This window comes from Anabrus simplex, chromosome 5 (genome assembly GCF_040414725.1).
Source record: "Anabrus simplex isolate iqAnaSimp1 chromosome 5, ASM4041472v1, whole genome shotgun sequence".
NCBI classification, from domain to species: domain Eukaryota; kingdom Metazoa; phylum Arthropoda; class Insecta; order Orthoptera; family Tettigoniidae; genus Anabrus; species Anabrus simplex.
In genome coordinates, this window is record NC_090269.1 from 343541391 (window position 1) to 343561235 (window position 19845).

Sequence of the window (19845 nt, forward strand, 5' to 3'; positions counted from 1 at the left end):
TGGTTGTCACCCTTCTGTACCTTCAACACCATCGTTTTAGCTTTCTTGATGTTTAATCCATATCTCTCAAACTTCTGACTCCACCCCTGCAGTCTCTCTTCCACATCTTTCTCTGAGTTACCCCAAATTTCTATATCATCTGCAAATGCAAATGCTTTAAGTCTTGTTGCTCCTTTTCTTTTAGCGCCTTTAATATGGTATCCATTACAATTATAAATAACTAGCTGTAGTACCCAGCGTTGCCTGGATAGTTTCTGAATATTTACCTTTAAGATTTGCATTACCAGTTACTTATGTGTGATGTGAATTTTTATAGAATTCCTTTGTGACTTGGAGATTGATATGTTATGATCTATTATGTAGTTTTAGAATTATTTAGATGTGTTTGATTTCAAGTTTTAGATTATGTAATTTTCGAGTAAAACTTCGTCCATGGAAGCTCGAATCGACTGGGAAGTATTTGATCCTGTCAAAAATTAATAAGTGATAGTATGTATTTCGCCGTCGCATTATAAATACGATGTACAGGATAAAAAATCTGGATTGTCAACATTCATCTCTGTTACCCAGAAAACTGTAGATTCGACACTGTTTTCGATTATTTTTATATCTCACTCTCCCCTCACTCACACCCCAAAGGGGGCTGAACATGAACTTTAAAAAATTTGGAGTGTCGCTATTCATTTCAGCAACCACAAAAACTATGGATTCGACAATATTCTAGATTAATTTTATAGCACCTCCTCGCCCCCTGCCCATAAGGGTGCTAGGGGTGTATTACCCCCACATGGTTTGTCTCCTGATATTAATTGATAAGTGTACCAAGTTTGGTGAAATTGCTACAGTGGTTCAGGAGGAGATGTGTCATTTACACACCCACACACTCATGCACACACATACATCCATTTTTATATATAGTAAGAATAAGAAGAAAAGATTTTTATATACAGTTTTTTTGATTATTTTTATATCTCACCCCCTTCACACCCCCCCCCCCCATTGGACTTGCAAAAAATCTGGAATATTACTATTCATCTCAGAGACCCTGAAATCTATGGATTCAAAACTGTTTTTAATTATTTCTATATCTCACCCTCATTCGCTCCCCACGTAAAAGGGGGCTGAACTTGGACTTTAAAAAATTCTGGAGTATTACTTTTCAACTCAGCGACCCCGAAAACTCTGAATTCGACACTATTCTCGATTATTTTTAAAACTACCCCCCCTGACCCTCTTCCCTTAAGGGTGCTAGGGATGGCTTACCCCCACAGTGCTTGTCTCCCAATAGTAAGTAATACGTGTACCAAGTTCGGTTGAAATTGCTCCACTGGTTTAGGAGGAGCGCACGAGCGCACGAGCGCACGCACACACACATATCCAATTTTATATACAGTAAGATTTTTCTACTTCACCCCCTTTCCATCCCCGCCCAAAGGAGTCCTATGAGTGAGAGCCTTACACAACAGTATATTAAGTCTTATTTGTACCAATTTTGGTTGGCAGCTACGCCCAAACGTACATACATAATCTCGCTGCTCTAGAATCCTGGAGCTGGCGTTGCAATGGTTACGGCAGTTCATTTCTTTTATCCGATTCCTAGAGCAGGGGTAGTGTGGTGCCAATATCTCCGCAACAATTGGTTTTAGGGCCTTAAAACATGGTTTTCGGGCTTGTAGGGCTTACGGAGTATTGTTCTTTGCGTGAAGAGGATTAAATTGAGCTCTGTCTCGTCCTTATACGACAAATTCGATATTTTGCCTACATTAGCCTATTATTTTTATATCTGCCCCCACCTCGAATTGTTTTGAAAATAAAATACAGCCCATGTTACTCACTGGCAATGTAGCTTTCTATAGGTGAAGACATTTTTTAAATCGGTTCAGCAGTTTTTGAGTCTATCTGTTACAAACAAACATACAAATTTTTCCTCTTTATAATATTAGTATAGATAGGGGCGACAAAGCACTACCTTGTTGTATTCCACTTTGTGTCTCAAACCGGTTGACAGTCCAGAACCGACTTGTACACAGCTTGTGGTTTTCTCATAAAGCACCTTAACTTTTGAAATTAGACTGTCTCGAACTTTGAGCTTTCTCAGGCACTCCCAAATAAGCTCCTTTGATATGCTGTCATAGGCCTTTTCCATGTCCAGGAACAATAGATTTAAAGGCTTCTCTTTTTCCTAATGTTTTTCCATTAGCATCCTGACAGCAAATATAACATCTGTTGTTGATCTTCCAGGCCTAAAGCCATATTGTTCCTCTTCTAAAAGGGGTCCTACAATTTCTCGTAATCTATTCTCTATAATTTTTTCCAGAATTTTTAGTCCATGAGAGAGTAGAGTGATGCCACGGTAGTTGGTATATTTCCGTCTGCTGCCTTTCTTGAATATAGGTACAATTATACCTTTATTCCAGTCTTCTGGGATGGTATTTTGCTGCCATATTACATTTATGAGTCTATATAGCCACTGGATTGCTGGGGCTCCTCCTGCTCTCAACATGCCCACATTTAACTCATCTATTCCTACAGCTTTCCCTTTCTTCATACTTTTAAGGCTCTTCTCTATCTCCAGCCATGTAATGGGTGGCTGTCAGACGTACAACATCGTAACTGGTGTATAAAACCTTCAATTACTATGTTTAATATATTTTAGTTATAGTTTATTTAATGCTAAATTATCTTTTATATATGGTTTCCCTGTAAATATGTATTAGAAACTTTGTATAACCTCAAATACGTATTGTGTATAAGTTTAACCTCAAAATCCATAGTCGCAAGCGGTAGAAAATCCCATAATGTTCATATGTTAGACTTATTGTACTATAATTTGGTATATATGAAGGGTTCTGGAAACTTACTGTAAAGTTTTATTATCCAGATACATATAGAGACATTAGGAATGTTGTAGATATTTCTATGTGTATTGGTAAACAGAAAACAAAAGTTCGAGCTGGATCCATTACTGGAGTACTCCATTCGAATAGCTGGTCGATGTTTTGAGTGTTGGGGGTGTTGTAAGAACCCTTCCATAAATTGAAAATTCTAGATGGTTGATCGAACAGTATATATATCGAGCCATCAGTCAGTGCGGCGGTGAGTTCAAGAGAGAGTATGTTATACTGCGCGCATCAGTATGGTTGATATCTGTACTTGTTAGAATCGACTTCAGGGTACTCCGCTATCAAGTGTTGCAGTGTCACCTGCCTAGACTGTCTCGAACTTTGAGCTTTCTCAGGCACTCCCAAATAAGCTCCTTTGATATGCTGTCATAGGCCTTGTAACTTAACAGCATAAATAAAGTAATTTATACAAGGAAGTGAACGTGTTCTCGTGTGATATTTATTTACGTAAAATAAAATCGCAACGTGGAACGATATGGCTCCATATTTTTACTGGTCTCTTAACTTTTTTCCAGATTCTTCTCTGTTTTGAATTACATTTGATGCCTCTTCATTCAGGAGCTTGTCAAAGAAGGTCTTGAATTCTCTCCTGATTCTATCTTCCTCTCGTACTATTGCCCTGATCTATTACCTTGATGTCTTTTTGGTTATTTTGCTTGTTTTTAATTACTCTGTAAAGAAGTTTCTTGTTTCCTCTGCTGCCCTCTTCCAACTTTTCCACAAACTCATTCCATTTTTCTCTTTCTCTTCTCTTACTATTCTCTTACTATTCTCTTAGCTTAAGTTTTTTGCCCTGTAGAGTTCCTGTAGTTTAGTCATTTCTTAGCCACCTGGATCTTGTGCATCTCTTATATAGTCAATCTGACTCTCTCATTCCACCAAGGTGTCTTTCTTTCTTTCATGATCGATCCTGTTACTCCACATAGGCCTTTAGCTTCACCCACCAAAGTATCTTTAAAAATTTTCCATTCTTCTTTTACTGTATTCATTTCCCCTTTTGGTAAGTGTCTCTGCATCCTTATTTGATATTCTTCTTTCAGCTTGGCTTCTTCTAACTTCCAAGTCTTCACTTTACGTTTTCTTTTTCTTTTCTTCGGGGTTGTGTTAGCCACATGATCAAGGTCTGCAATCAATAATCTATGATCACTGTCCATACTCTCACTGGGGATAACTTTAACATCAGTTTCATATTTCCCTCCTCCTTTGTTAGTGATGATATAGTTGATGAGAGACTTATGTTTTCCATCCCAGCTATATCTTGTTATCTTGTGGCTGTCTTGTTTTTGGAAGAAGGTATTTTTGATGATCAATCCATCAAGCAGTTGTTCGCCTTCTGCATTTCTGTTCTCAAACCTATGTGGTTCAATGATTTCCTCATAACCAAGTCTGTCTGTCCCAACTTGTGCATTTAAGTCCCCAATGAATATGACATTTTCTTCATCAATTATATCTTCTAGATCTTGACAGAATTGTTCCTTCTCTTGAGCACTATATCCAAGCTGTGGTGCATATACCTGCACTACCGTGTAATTTGTGGACTCCAGCTGCATAGCCAATTTAATGATCCTATCATTCTTACAGGATACTTCAGTAATGGCGCCCATGTCTTTTATTATCAGGAAAGCTACCATCATTTCTGGCCTCTTCCTCGCGTCCACTCCATACTAATTTGTAGCCATCTCTGAGAATCTTGCTACCTGCCTTTCTCCATTTTGTTTCACTCATTTCCAATATGGATAGATTTTTCCTCTCCATCATTAAGTTCTTCGGTTTTTCCAGCCGGGGTCAACATATACATGGTCCTTATTCTAATATTGTTCTTCGGACATATCTGTCTTTCATCGCAGCCATGTTGGCCGTCATATCTGCCAGATCTGCTCAAAGACTTTGTCAATTTTGGTAATATTTTTTATCTCCATCCGAGGCTCGTTTGATTGTTGAAAGCAATTTGAAGACGCTACCATGGCTTGCTATGCCTAACATGGATCTTTGCGTCAATACTTTGTTATGCACTAGATGGTCGGTGCCTGACATGCATTTCCTCATGTCAGTTAAGTCTATGGTTTACCCGCCAATACTCGGGAGGCTGATTGCAGTGGTTGCCCACTGGGTGATGGGGTCGCCACATCCCTACGCCACCGTAAAAGCACAATAATAAAAATAAATAAATAGACAGATAGATAAATAAATAAAATCAGAATTCGCTACCATTCCAAATGGCATTATTTATTTATCACATGGCTTTTAGCACCAGGAATCTCCAAGGACATGTTTAGCTAGTCTGGTACAGGTCCTTCTATTTGACGTGCAAGGGTGACCTGCACGTCTGGATGCAGATGATACTGAGGTAGAGAAAGGGTGAAATGTGGTGTCAACATATAGTCTACTGATATTGAATAATACCATGGGGTCTGCTCCAGGTTTAACATCCCTATCCAATGGATGAATGGTGGTGGTAGTGGTGGCGGTGGTGGTGGTAGTGGGATAAAAAAATCCTTCTCAGTTTTCAAATGGGCATTTGAGAAAGCCAATAGCCATTGAATTATTGCCTGTTATGTTTCACTATTTGTAAATTGGTGCCTAAATGATATGAGCTGTGTATCATGGAACAAATTCTCCATTTTGAACAAACCTTGTAAAGAAATGGGCAATCTAAGATTTCGAAATTTTTGGAAAAGTAACTTTTATCCCACTCGGTATATTTCTCTTTCCTATGGCCCAAGCCAAGCCCAAACCTATGAGCTTGAGATTACAGGGAAAAGTAAACCTGCACGTGCATACATCCTTTCTTGATTAAGTAACGGCATGATGAAGAAAGAGTACAATTCCACCATCGGTCAAGGGGTGTCGATCTCACCTTTGTTTTCAAATATCTATAGCATATACAGTCATTGGTTTAAGAAGTTAAACTTCCTCCTACCTACCCTCTGCAGAGTTGTGAACTAAATACATATTCGTTGAGATCAAATGTAAAACAATCACTTTCAGACAGCCACTTTTGGTGTTATAGACCTTCAACTGGGAGCAGCGCTCACCCACAAGCAACCAAATTACACTTTTAGAAACTTCTGCTCTGGGTTATAAATAAAGAGTTCGCTTATTTATCAGTGGAAAGAATGAGTTCAAGAGAGACTGAAATATGCTGGCTGCATGAAGATTTATGAGATGATGTCATACTGCCAATCAAAAAAAAAAAAAAAAAAATGTTTCCAGTAGATGACAACAATAATAAGACTGATAACAGAGGTGAGCAAACTCACCTCCTGTTATCACTCATTCTTCCTGCCCTGCCAAGGAGAGTATCATTGGGAATCTGCATGCCTACCAAGGCCAAATGACAGAGTGAGAACTGGCTATACTCTGATAATGCTGATACCGCTCAATTCCCCATATTGGAGGGAGTCCACTAACTCGCCTAGTTCATTGCATCTTATGCTGAGTCATACATTCACAGTGCCTAATGACAAAGTGGGGTAAATTATTGGATGAAAGCTACAAATTAGTGGCCAAATTATAAATGGGAAAAGGAGTTCATGCTGAGAAAGCTTGTAAATTTACAAAAGCATACTTCCTTTTTTAATCACCCTCCTCATAACAGAGTATCATTCACCCCATCCCTTTTTTTGCTAGGGGCTTTACGTCGCACCGACACAGATAGGTCTTATGGCGACGATGGGATAGGAAAGGCCTAGGAGTTGGAAGGAAGCTGCCGTAGCCTTAATTAAGGTACAGCCCCAGCATTTGCCTGGTGTGAAAATGGGAAACCACGGAAAACCATTTTCAGGGCTGCCGATAGTGGGATTCGAACCTACTATCTCCCGGATGCAAGCTCACAGCCGCGCGCCTCTACGCGCACGGCCAACTCGCCCGGTCACCCCATCCCAATAATGAGCATAAACTTTAAGTAACTTCACTCTATACCAGTCTCACGACCTCCCCAAATCGTCCAGACCGGTCAGTAAATAAATTAAACAAATGTGGAAGCACACATCACCATAACAGCACATAACAAGGAAAAATAAAATTAAGAGAACTTACCATAAACAGTGCAGGTGATAACAAACCGTGGACCGTGGTTACTGTACTAAAACCTGATTCACTACTCCAAGAATAAACACCAGACATAGAACAGAATAAATAAACTTATTTAAAGAAAATAAATACTGTATATGGCAAAATTAAAGGAGAAAAAGGAATTTAAATAGAAATTAAAGGTTTTGAAATATTATTTAAACTCTCTGGATAACTCAAATAGACTATGAAAAGTCTTCCAGTAGTGGAATGCTCAAAATCAACAAATGAAAAACCAATTAACTTAGTTTATAAAATTAATAGTTTTAAAATGAAATTAATTTAAATGGGACAACAAAATATAAATTCAACAAATAAGTTTTTAAAGAAGATAGAACGCTGACCTCGATAAGAAAACTAATGAAACACAAGAATTAAAGCTTACCTACTCGACCGGTCGCCTACTCTAAAATTGTTAAACTTAAAATCTAGAAAAGTTAGGCCTAGGTTGTAGTAAAATTCACCACAAGATAACTCTTACTGGACGGCGAGCCTTCGCAAGGGATAGTATATAACAGCACCAAAACACACGAAACCACAATTCAAAATTTACAGAACTGGGAAAAATAACTGGCGAAATAAATATAAGTTGACTTTACACTTAGAACACACAAAAATCAATCACATCCACACTAAGGAAATGAACCACAAAGACACCACGCCCTGATAGATATCCAAGTTAACCAAACAATCCCATCAACAAAACCCCATTGCCAAGGGCGGCAACAACAACAACAACAACAACAAAGCATGTCCCCAAGTACAAAACGGACACAGAAAAACCCCAAAGGAAAGAAATGAATTAATAAGAGCCAGAAAAGGCAAAACAGGAATCAATAATTAACCCAAAAACCAAACCCCAAAGAAGAAAATTTAGGATGGTTAACTCAATTTCAAACAGAACCTTGCGGTAGCTCTCCATCATTCACCCCATCCCTTTTTTTGCTAGGGGCTTTACGTCGCACCGACACAGATAGGTCTTATGGCGACGATGGGATAGGAAAGGCCTAGGAGTTGGAAGGAAGCTGCCGTAGCCTTAATTAAGGTACAGCCCCAGCATTTGCCTGGTGTGAAAATGGGAAACCACGGAAAACCATTTTCAGGGCTGCCGATAGTGGGATTCGAACCTACTATCTCCCGGATGCAAGCTCACAGCCGCGCGCCTCTACGCGCACGGCCAACTCGCCCGGTCACCCCATCCCAATAATGAGCATAAACTTTAAGTAACTTCATGCCACTTCTGACCGAGATTTTCCTTGAAATTTTTCAGTTCTTAGATTTTAAAAAATAAGTAACTTACAGTTTTTGATCCATGAACAGGGACTAGACGCCGCGAGCTACATTTAGTTACCTTACTCAACCAGGCTTCAAGTCGACTATAAAATGCAGTTTAACTGCTCGCACACCAATATGAAACTAATCGAGGCCAGCTTCAAGGTTTATAGGGCACCAAATGCCCACAGGGGCCTAGTTTTATCCATTATCGAAGCTAATACCCCGAACCATACCGCCGATCCAACACACACATCTTCTTTCCACGGCGATTCAATTCGAACTCACGGCGTCCTCACGCCTCGCAGCGAGCTTACCTTGTTGCCGCGCGCACAAGCGCAGAACCCATCATGCAGACACGAAAGTTTAAAGATTAGCTGCCATAGCGTTGCACTTCACAGCGCGATAAGATAAGGTAATCGAGATCAAACAAGAACGGCGAGAAATTTCACATTTAATGTGAAACAATAATGTTCTTTCACAAGGTTCATTGACACAAATTTCTAGGAGTTCAGGACCCAGTCCAAAGGGTTTACTTGGGAGGTCAGGTACCTTAAATACCGTCACAGTCCCCCCTCTCCAAAGCACGACATATCCTAAACGTAATCAGGCTAGTAGACCAGTAGTTCAGAAGTAACCAAGATTTAGATGAAGTGGAATTCGAGAAACATGATATACATATGACTCTCTAGCACAGTGTTCATTGTCCAACACCAACTGAACGCAGAAAGCTTTGTTTTGAATCACTAAAGCACATGTAATTCTGTCCAGTACTGTTGAACTCATTTAACCAGAAATTGATTAGCACTTCGCATCCTCATAAGAAAGCTCTTTGCAACATCAAGGTGTCAAAACCAAAATACAAATTTCTAAGTTACACTCTTTCAATAAGTGGTAATGCACACTAAGACGATCTCTCAATAAGCTCATCACTTTAAATGAAGATGCAAATACTTGAAAAATTCCAAACCGGCGATATTCTTTACAATTTCACATACGTGCGCAAAATGAATTTCCAAACTGACAGTGGTAAAGCCACTTACCAGATGATTAACGCACTATAATTACAATTTTAACCATGCCTTATGTCTTTCTTCATGAATATTGTCACATTCTGAGGTCCACCAGGCATGTCTTTTACGTATGTTCAATGGGGCTAAATTTTCAGCATGTTGCCTGAGAATTGGAACCAGTTCTTCTAAGTTATCTGTCAGTTTTATGTTCTGTGTGACTTCTCTATATTTATCATTCCTAATTAACTGGTGTGGATCCAAGTTCCTCTTTCGTTATTGCGTTTTGGTTTCTTTTTTAGTGGTGTGAACTTAATTTTGATTTTGACTATGTAAAGATCTGAACCTATATCTACTCCTCTTAATACTTTAACATTGTAGATTTATCTGCGGAAGGTTTTGTCCATAAATATGTGATCCAGCTGCCATTCCCCTTTTCTCCAATCAGGATGTTTCCAAGTTTATAGTTTGATGGGCCTCCTTTTGAAGTAGGTGGACTTTGAGATTAGTTTGTGTTCTCTGCAGAGTTCAACAAGTCTTTGACCATTGTTATTTGTATGTTTATGTGGATCGCATTTCCCAATGATATCTCGGTATTTCTTTTCTCTTCCGAGTTGGGCATTGAAGTCCCCTAACAGGATCTTAACGTTGTTAATATTTATTTGGTTTACAGTTTGGTCAAGGAGATCCCAAAACTATTCCACTTCTTTCCTAGTTTTTGTTAGAAAATTATTTTCATTAGTAGGGGCATGGGCATTTATGATGGTATAAATTTTGTTGGATGCTTTTAAACTCAAAGTTGCAATTCTAGGTGAGATGGCTTGAAAACTGATTATCGAATCTATTATTTTCACATTGACTATAAACCCAGTTCCAAATTGGGGGCATTGTTTCATAACCCTTAGTCCAGGTTTCCCATTGTAAATTCTGTAGCCTTGAGATTCGAATGGTTCTTCTGTAGTATTTCTCATCTCCTGGAGTCCTGCTACTAAAATTTTCTGTTTATCTAATTCGTCCGTCAAGTTCTTTAGTTTTCCTGCTTTAAGTAGAGAATTAATATTATAAGTTGCAATGTAGTTGATCTGATCTTGTTTGATCCTGTTCTTATGTGCTGGCATAGGAATGGGTGATTGCCAACGCTCCAACTCATTGATGTCTTCAAGGTGGCTACCCACTGAATCCGATGAAGCCTTCTCCTGCTTTCTTGGACAGGGCAGTGGAATTTTTTTCCTAAAAGACCTTTCCATGGTTGACTTTCAAAGGTAGTTAACCTTGGGTGGAGCAAGCTCCGATTTACAACTACGGTTGTTAACCGCAGAGGGACAACCCCAGATGTTCAGGGTTCTGGGTTGGCATTTCCTCCTAACCCAATGAGGTATGGTTTTCCCCCTCAATACTCGAGTGGCTGACTGCAGTGGTTTCCCACTGGGCGATGGGGTCGCCACGTCCCTACGCCATTTTCCAAATAATATTATACAGTACATGATTTTATAGAATGCCTGTGATAAAAATATAGCAAATGTTAATTAGCAAACAAGAAACCTAGAAAGACTGATAAACACATAAAATGCTGCCTTAATATTCTGAAAAAAATATATTTATATATAAATGCTATAATTCAACTGGGAAACAAAGCTGGAAAATGAGAAATTAACTCTAGATCGAAACAGAATCATGGAAAGAAAAGGAGATGATGTAGGATGCTCAGAGTGTCCTTGATTATACTGACTCTGATGTCTCCCTCAATGCTATGCCTAATTCAACATTCCTGAAGATGCTCTAAGTATATTTGGTCATACTGCCTCTCCTACCAAACAGCAGCCCCCTAAGATACCAATAGTCTGATCGTATGTTGTAGCGCTGGCTGAGGTGGGGGATGCACTATTCATTAACATATCTTTTCTTGGTGTCAACTTCTGCGGCCTGACCTGTGTCCCTTTCAAAATATATCGTAGGGTCTAGCACCATAACAGTACATGTGTGAGGGTCGATAGCAACAACATCAGTTCTCCTTATAGATCTGGTGCAAGATACGCAGTGGACTTCTTCATTAAAATGCAACTTCAATTTGTGTAAAGCACTGGCTATAGATGATCGGTCTGACTTTATCATGTCTGCTATTTCTTGGCAGCGTTCCCTTAGGACGGATACCTAGCACACATGTGCACGAGTTTCGATCTTACCACAGCCTGGATGGTGGCAGTAGGTTGTACTTGACCATCTGCCAGGGACTACATGAACCACTAAGATGTCGGCAGACATTTTAAGTACATTCATCCACTCTGACGAGCAAAAATCTTTGCAATTACTAGCCCACTGGTTAGTTTTGGGGATGAATTTTGAGGGTAGTCAGCGAATGTGAACATCATGTGTTGACGGCCCTTTCCCTACGACCACTTCTTATTTTTCTCCCCATCTAGGAATTATCATTAGTCAACAAGTTGTTAACTACTGACATCATCTCACTTACTAGGTCTTGGGCAGCATGGAGGTGAACATCATTAACAAACTGCAGATGACTACAGGTAGAAGCTTCCATTCAGGCTTATCAGTCATTTCCAGTTAGCATTCATGAAACCCAGATTACGAAGAATTTTTAGAGATTAGATCATCCCATCTGGACAATCATGAGGAAGTCCAATGATTTCTTCAACTGCTCCTCTTAGTAGCTTTTCTATGTGCCTAGGCAGCAGTTCTTTACCTTTGCTAATGGCACACATTGTAAAGGAAATACCAAACAAGGCCATTCACTCGTGTATTAGACCCCCCTCGCTTTTTGAGACAAAGAAAATGAAAAAAAAAAAAAAAATCTCACATACAAGACCCCCCCAATGTAATTCATCAGAGAAGAACAACGATTCCACTTTGAAACAGGTGCAAGCTTTACTGAAGCTCTGATGACATCACATAAATTTGTGAATAGTTTCGTCCATACGACCCGCGCAATGAAAACACATGTCAAAGTCATGCGGTATATCTGTTAGTTAAGAAATGTCTGCTTCCGTAGCATAGGCCTACTGTAGCTCTGAAGATGTTGCAAAATAGATGAATAGTTTTGGACATTGCAAGCACGCATCAGTCATGCTATATGTCTGCGTTTTGTAGTTAACAAGGGGGTCTAAGTTCGATTCCTGGTTCCGTACTGTCAGGGATTAAAGAATAGGAAGAAGGTTGATATGCGGTAAAAACAGAACATACAGCTCCACTTCACTGGGGGCATGCCTAAAAAGAGCTGCACCACCACGAGTTTACTTTAGTTAATATTCATGGTTGTTGCTATTAATATATCAGGCGAGATCATTAACAAAGTGATCGTTTAATTTCTTGTAACTCAGGCCAGTATAGGTAATTATTGGAGAGAAGTAGGTTTAAAATGTGATAAAAACAAACCAATCATAATGAGAGACGCCAAGAAAAACATACTATGCATTAATAAAAAAATGGAAACAATGAACGTACAAAATTAAAAATTATGATAATAAAACGCATTACCGCCACACCTGTAGACATCCATAAATGCAGCAAGCTTTCCTGTTATGTATTTTTATTCTTTCCGCCATGGAACTTCTGGTACTACCCAGACACTCAATGGCGTACCTAACCTAAACAATGCGGTCTCTCTTATCTAAATTACAGCTGTTTAGGCAAATCCTGATGTGATAAATGTAGAGAACTAGCATGAAATATACTTTGATGGAAGTGTAATAGACTAATATAACTGGGAAACAATATTCTTTAACCCATGGGTAAATAATGCAAATATTGATTATATATATAATTCGCTGGGGCCATCAAGGACCACGTTAAGTCTTGTTGCATTTGACACTGAACTTGGCCTTCTTTAGAGCCTAAATTTCCCTCATTCTTTGTGAGTGGGCCTGTTTATGCTCCTCTGTCCAAGGGGCACCGTGTCTTCTCTTCGGTTGCTCGTCCCGGTTTAGCCCGTTCGTCAATACTTTCTTGCGGAAGAGATCTCTGTTAAGGGCGTCTTCAGCTGAGATATGTAGCATTTGCAAGTCTTCTTTGGTATTTCTAAACCAGGGAATTGTGGTTTTGAGGTATGAATAAAAAAAGAGAAAGATTTCTTTAGTTAACTTTCTTCCGTCCATTCTTTCAGATGACCGTAAAATAGTGCCCGTATTTTTCTGATTGTGTCGGTAATTTTCTCTATTTTGCTGTAGACTTCCTCGTTGGATCTCTTTTGATGGATTCCATTTCTGTATTTTGATCCCAAGATTCCTCTCACAATTTTACGTACTTTTTTCTCCAGTTCTTCAAGGAGTCCTTTGTTGGCATTTAGAGACAGGGTTTCAGCTGCATATAAAACTACTGGCTTCAGAACTGTTTCATAGTGACGTATCTTGGTGTTTTGGGAAAGGCATTTTTTGTTGTAGGTTGTGCGGGATGTTTGGTAGGCTATTTCCAGTTTGCGTAGTCGCTCCTGAAGTGCTTCTTTGTCCAGTCCATTTTTCATGATGATCTCACCCAGGTATTTGAATTTGTCTACTTGGGTGATGTCCCCGTATTTTGTATGGAGTTTTGGTGGAGCCTCTTTGATGTTAGTCATTACTTCTGTTTTCTCAAACGATATCTGCAGACCAGTTTGTTCGGCAATTTCCTTTAAAATTTCAACTTGAGCTCTAGCGGTTTCTATGTCGTTTGAGAGAACAGCAATATCATCAGCAAATGCTAAGCAGTCTGTTGCGATCCCCTTGGAGTTGGTTCCTATTCTCAATGGACTGTAGTTGGTTACCTGTAATCTTACCCACCAGGTTCTGATGATCTTTTCAAGAACACAGTTGAAGAGTATCAGGGATAGCCCATCACCTTGTCGGACTCCTGTTTTGATGTCAAAGGAATGCGAGAGACATCCGTGGAACTTCACCTTGGATTTTGTATCAGTCAGGGTGGCTCTAATTAATGCCAGCAGTTTCAAATCAACTTCAAATTCATTTAAGATGTTTAGCAAGACTTCCCGGACAATGGAGTCGTACGCTTTCTTAAAGTCCACAAAAACAGACACATACTGCTTGGACCTTAGTGTACAATATCTGATGATCGTTTTGAGATTTTGGATCTGTTCGGCTGTTGAGCGACCTTTCCTGAACGCTCCTTGGTATTCACCTATTTGATGTTTGACTTGTGCTTCCAAATGCTCCAGGATGGCAAGTGATAGAATTTTGTAAGTCACGGGTAGCAAAGATATTCCTCTGTAGTTGTTGATGTTCTTCATGCTGCCTTTTTTTGTGTATTGGATGAATCAAAGCTGTTTTCCAATCTTTGGGTAGGGTCTCCTTGTTCCAAATTTCATCTATTTGCTTTTGCAAGATACAATTGGTGGAAAATAAATATTAATAATAATACTGAGTCTTCCCCCGGCGCTTTGTTATTTTTGAGACGGGCAATGTGGCGCTTGATTTCATCTCTGTCGGGTGGTCTGGAATCTGGGTACCTGAGTAAGGGTTCCTTAGTCTCAATGGAGCTATTTGGTTTAGAGCAATTAAATAAATTCTTGAAGTAGTCTGCCAGAATGCTGCAATTTTCTTCATTTGACGTTGCCAGTGTGCCGTCCTTTCGCTCAAAGCATAGGGATGGTGGTTTATAGCCAGTGAGTTTGTGTTTGAAGGCTCTGTAGTACTCTCTGCTCTCATTCTTCCTAAAGTTTTGTTTTATCTTTTCAATGAGAGATTTTTCGTATTTACGTTTCTCAGTTCTGAACACCCTAGCTGCCTGGGCACGTTGGGTTTTGTAGGTTTCCCAATCATTTTCTGATTTCGTAGAGTAGTACTGTTTCCACGCATTGAGTCTTTCTTTGAGGACTGATTCGCAGGTACCATTCCACCAGGCATGCATTTTGCTCCTCTTGATTTCTGCAACGTCTTTGGCGACCTCAACAAGGAGACTTTTGGTGTTGTTAAAGTCACAGTAATTTGGTCTAGCCTTCTCCTGGAACTCCTCGACCCTTTGCCAAAGTTTATCATTGTCGAAGCGTGTGATCTGTTTGGTTGTCTTCCTTGTGTGTGCATGAATTGGTTTGAATTTGATAAGAGACATATAGCGATCTGAGGCCACATTGATGCCTTTCTTTACCTTGACATTCATAATCCCAGGGCTGTTTCTCCTGGAGATAGCAACATGATCTATTTGGAACTTTCCGAGAGTTTGGACGGGAGAACACCAAGTCATTTGCTTTCTGGGTAGATGGCGAAAGTGGGTCGACATGACCTGCAGGTTGTGATTTTCGCAAATGGACACCAGTCTTTTGCCATTGGGATTGGTTCTTTTGTGAGCAGGGTAATTTCCTACAACTTTCTTGTACTTCTGTTCACGACCTAGTTGGGCATTGAAGTCACCCAAAAGAAGCTTGACATGGTGTTTGGGGATTTTGTTTCATTTTTCATCCAGTAGGTCCCAGAAATTATCAACTTCGTCTGGATCAGACTTGTTCTTATCGTTTGTAAGAGCATGTGCGTTAACTAGGGCGTAGGTTTTGTTCGCGCATTTAATTGTGAGTATAGACAATCTGTCATTCACAGGTTCGAAATTTGCAACCGATTTAAGGATCTTGGTTCTAACAGCAAACGCGGTTCCAAGCATCACAGCTCCATTGAGGATTCCTCTTTGCGCTTTGCTCTTGAAAAATCGGTAGCCTTCGGATTCAAAAATCTCTTCATCTGGGTACCTTGTTTCCTGTAGGGCCATTATGGATATCTGATTTTTGTGAAGAGCTTTGGTGAGGGTTTTCAGCTTGCCAGTTTTTGTAAGTGAATTTATGTTGAAAGTTGTTAGAAAGGTTTTAGATTTTGGCCTCAGTTTTTGACTCTTCGGGGTACACCGAGACGCTCCGACTCGTCTCTTGCATGATGTCGAGTCTCCCCCAGAATCCGAACGAGACTTGTGCGCCGTGGCGTTCACGACGAGGGATTTATCCGAAGATTTACCCCCTGGGGTATGTTTCTTGAAATGTTGTGCCATCATGCTTCTTGACTTGACTTTGCTTTGGACGGGTACCCATCCTTTTACAACTAGGGTTGTTAGCCCTAGAGGTTGCCTCAAGATGTTTTCTGGCTTCTGGTCATTTACCAGTCTTCGCCGTAACCCTGGCAAGGGACCAGTTTTTTTTCACGGTGGTACTTTATTTCCCTACTACCCTCTGACTCTGCTGGCGGCAGAGCCAGCAAGCTTCCCCAACTCCAATGGGACGCGCACGATGGAGGTAACTGGTAAATCCCCACAATTATTATTATTATTATTATTATTATTATTATTATGAATTGTGAGGTATGGCTATGAAGTGTTTACATCCATTTATTAGTATTGTTATTATTTATGTAGATATGTACGGACAATCGTAATATTTGTGAGGTTGTCATGAAACATCTACTGTGTATATATATATATATATTAATATGAGTTTATTTAATGTAAGAACACATAAATAATAGTATATCATTTATTATTATCTGTATATATGATGTATAATTAAATGTAACATTGTGCAACACACGCTAATATCCAGAATAACATATCTTTGGCACTAGATAGTTGTAGAAACTTCTTTACATTGTAACTAGGCAATTAGAGACTCTCAAATTTATGAGAAAAACATGTCATGTCATATCCTTCTAGAAGCCTGGCCAGGCAACGTATATAAAGAGGCAGTCTTGTGAGTGAGAGATGAGTTGTTTTGATTAGACTTGTGTGGAAGTCGTGGTAGCTGAGCGTTTGAAGTTGAAATTTTGGAGGGAGTGGCAGCAAAATTAACGCCCCTTGCCAGAACTGCCATTTGATTCTCATCCAAGGATTTTTTGAATGAGACTGATGACAATTTTACCAGCATCAGGTTTCATATGAGGCACTGCATGTTTCTGAGACAATCGAAGAATCTTAGCTCTCTGACTGCATGTCACCTGGTTGACAAGAGTTCAGCTTCTGTAGCAGAGTAATGCGATCGACAGACAATCGCAATTCCTGTGAAAGAGTGTTGCTTAAAAGCAGGTATAAGTAAAATAACTCTTGAGAGACCGAGTCCTGTTCCTTACGAGTGTGATGTATTCTCTCAATTACAAGAGCCCTGCTAGTGTACTGATATAATCTCCTGATCTTAATACATTCTTCTGGCCTTAAGAGTATTTAATGTGTGCTTAAGCTTAACACAGTTGGGAATGATATTATGGTCCCGGCATCTCAGAAGGAAGCATAAAGAAGAAAGAAGAATGGATTTCTTTCCCCTTAACTTGCTGAGTTTAGAAATCTTCCTAAAAGTATCTTCCCCATAGAGGTTTCTAATATCTAGATTGAAGGTTCCATGGCCCACTCGGAAGACCAGCATACATCTGGCGATGAATGAGACTACCACTAATAATAGATTAATGATCAAGTATTTTCAAGTTCAAACTGTCAGGTCTTTGTCATGGACAGATGTGTTTTCTCTTCTGAACATGTGGAGCAAAGTCTCTGCGAAATGTAATGTTTGAATTTAATTTTGTAGTCTATGGTTTTCTTTAAACCTCACAGTTGCAAGGATAACAAAATTACAACTACAGTACTGAAAATTGATGATCCAGCAAAATCATCCATTCAGCATTACTGTGATCCCAAGAGTGCCTACTGTAATTGATGTTCCAAAGAATAGGCAATAAGAATTGAAGATATCACTCACCTCCACTTTACTTCTGAATGTGCCCCTCTCTTGAGAAAGCTTATTGAGAATATTATTCAAATGTAAGCTCTCCTGAGGCTCCAAGTCCAGTCCATTGAGGCGGCCTTCCAATAGGAATTTGTCCACAACACGGCGCTGATCTTCCTTGGCACTGCTCCTGTCCCAAGCCTAAAACAGAGTGATTTTGATACCATAATAAATAAAAACAACACGTGTCCTCTACCTTTCAAATAAGAACTATTACCAAATTACCAAATGCAAACAAGAAATATCTTTATTGAGAACAAAAGTAAAACTACTATTCTTCTTCTTTCTGACCTTTTCCAAATATTATTATGGAATGAAAATCAGCAAGGAAAAGAGTAGGGCAATGGTGCTGACTAGAGGAGAAAGGTAAGGGAATTATTAGGGGACAAAACCTTGAAACTGTAGAGAGCTTCAAGTACTTGGGAAGTGAACTGATGCACAATGCAGGACTGGACATGGAGATCAGTAAAATGATTCAACAGGGAACTGCATTCTAGCAGAGTGTGAGAAAACTGGTGCGGAGGAGGGAGGTACTAATGAAGTGTAAAGTGATCTATAAGATGTAGTACTGCCCAATACCGAGATATGCAGCAGAGACTTGGACACTGATTAAAAAAAAACGGAAGAATAAAATCCATACCAGTGAAATGAAATTTTAAGGAGTATGTATGATAGGAAAAGAAAAGACAAGGTAGTACAGAGTAAGAAATGAGGACATGAAGGAGATCGGAGTGGAAATGCATAACAAAAAAATGGAGAAGAATAAACTTAGATGGTCTGGACGTGTTAAGATAGAAGAGGGAAGGATGCTGAGGCAGATGATGAAGACCTAGACAGAAGGATGAAAGGCAAGAGGGAGACCCAGACTAAAGTGACTGAAAATTATCAAGTTTACTATAATTAGAAGAAACCTAGATTAAACACATTTAAGAAGGAACAATGGTGGTTAGATAGAGGAAGATGGAAAGGTGCCATAAACATCCCAACCAGGAAGGAACTGGATGAGGCAAATACATGATGATGACGATAATGATGATGACCACTACATGAGGATTTGGTCTACGTTTATGGCCAGAAGTCCTTCCTGACATCAACCATATGTGGAGAAGTGTATTCACTACAGCATGTTTCTGTAGTGGTTGGCAGTGTGATGTCTTGCGTGTACTCATATATGAAGATGTGTATTAAGATGAACACAAACATCCAGTCCCCGAGCCAGAGGAATTAATTATACATAGCTAAAATTCCCAGCCTGACTGGGAATCCAATCTGGGACCCTCTGAATCAAAGGCCATTATGCTGACCATTTAGCTAAGGAGGCAGACACAAAAGTAAAACTGGTGCCTTCAGACGACATAGACTCTATTGTACTCAGATTGCCAGTATATTATAATAAGCTTCCATATAAGGTTAAAGAGCACATATAAAAATCTCCAACTCAGTAACTACTTCTACAATACTGAATAATACATGAAGAAAAGCTGGTAATTATATGACAGTTAACTTGCAAAATAAATGCTCTTAATGTGCTGTCAATAGCGTTAAAATGTATGTTCATGGGTCACTGGCTATTTGCTTTTTTCTGCTATCTTATTCACAGATTTTCGCTGTGCCTCCTGTGCTATTCTAGTACTGAGATAACTGTTTACTTACAAAATGGTAGTGGTGGCGGCGGCGGCAGTAGTAATTAACGTTTTAAGAAGAAGCACAACTGAGCAAAACATCCTCCCTTAACACTAGAGAAGAGAACCAAAACTTCGGAGAACAAAGGTATCAGCACAAGAAAGCGAAGGGCCATAAAAGGAATGAAAATGAAAGAGAGTCACCTATGATAGATGAAAGCAAGGAGACTGGCACAAGTAACTGGAAGCAATACCAGACTCAGGGAGGGGAATCGGGG

General features: G+C 39.5%; 1 protein-coding gene across 1 annotated transcript in view; it reads right to left on the reverse strand.

Moving 5' to 3' along the window:
• The window catches only part of LOC136874892 (uncharacterized), a 213949-nt gene that overhangs the window by 153420 nt on the left and 40684 nt on the right, over nt 1-19845 (reverse strand). The window contains exon 4 of the mRNA XM_067148597.2: nt 17919-18086. Coding sequence (XP_067004698.2) covers nt 17919-18086 — 168 coding nt within the window. The remainder of the gene's footprint in view (nt 1-17918; nt 18087-19845) is intronic.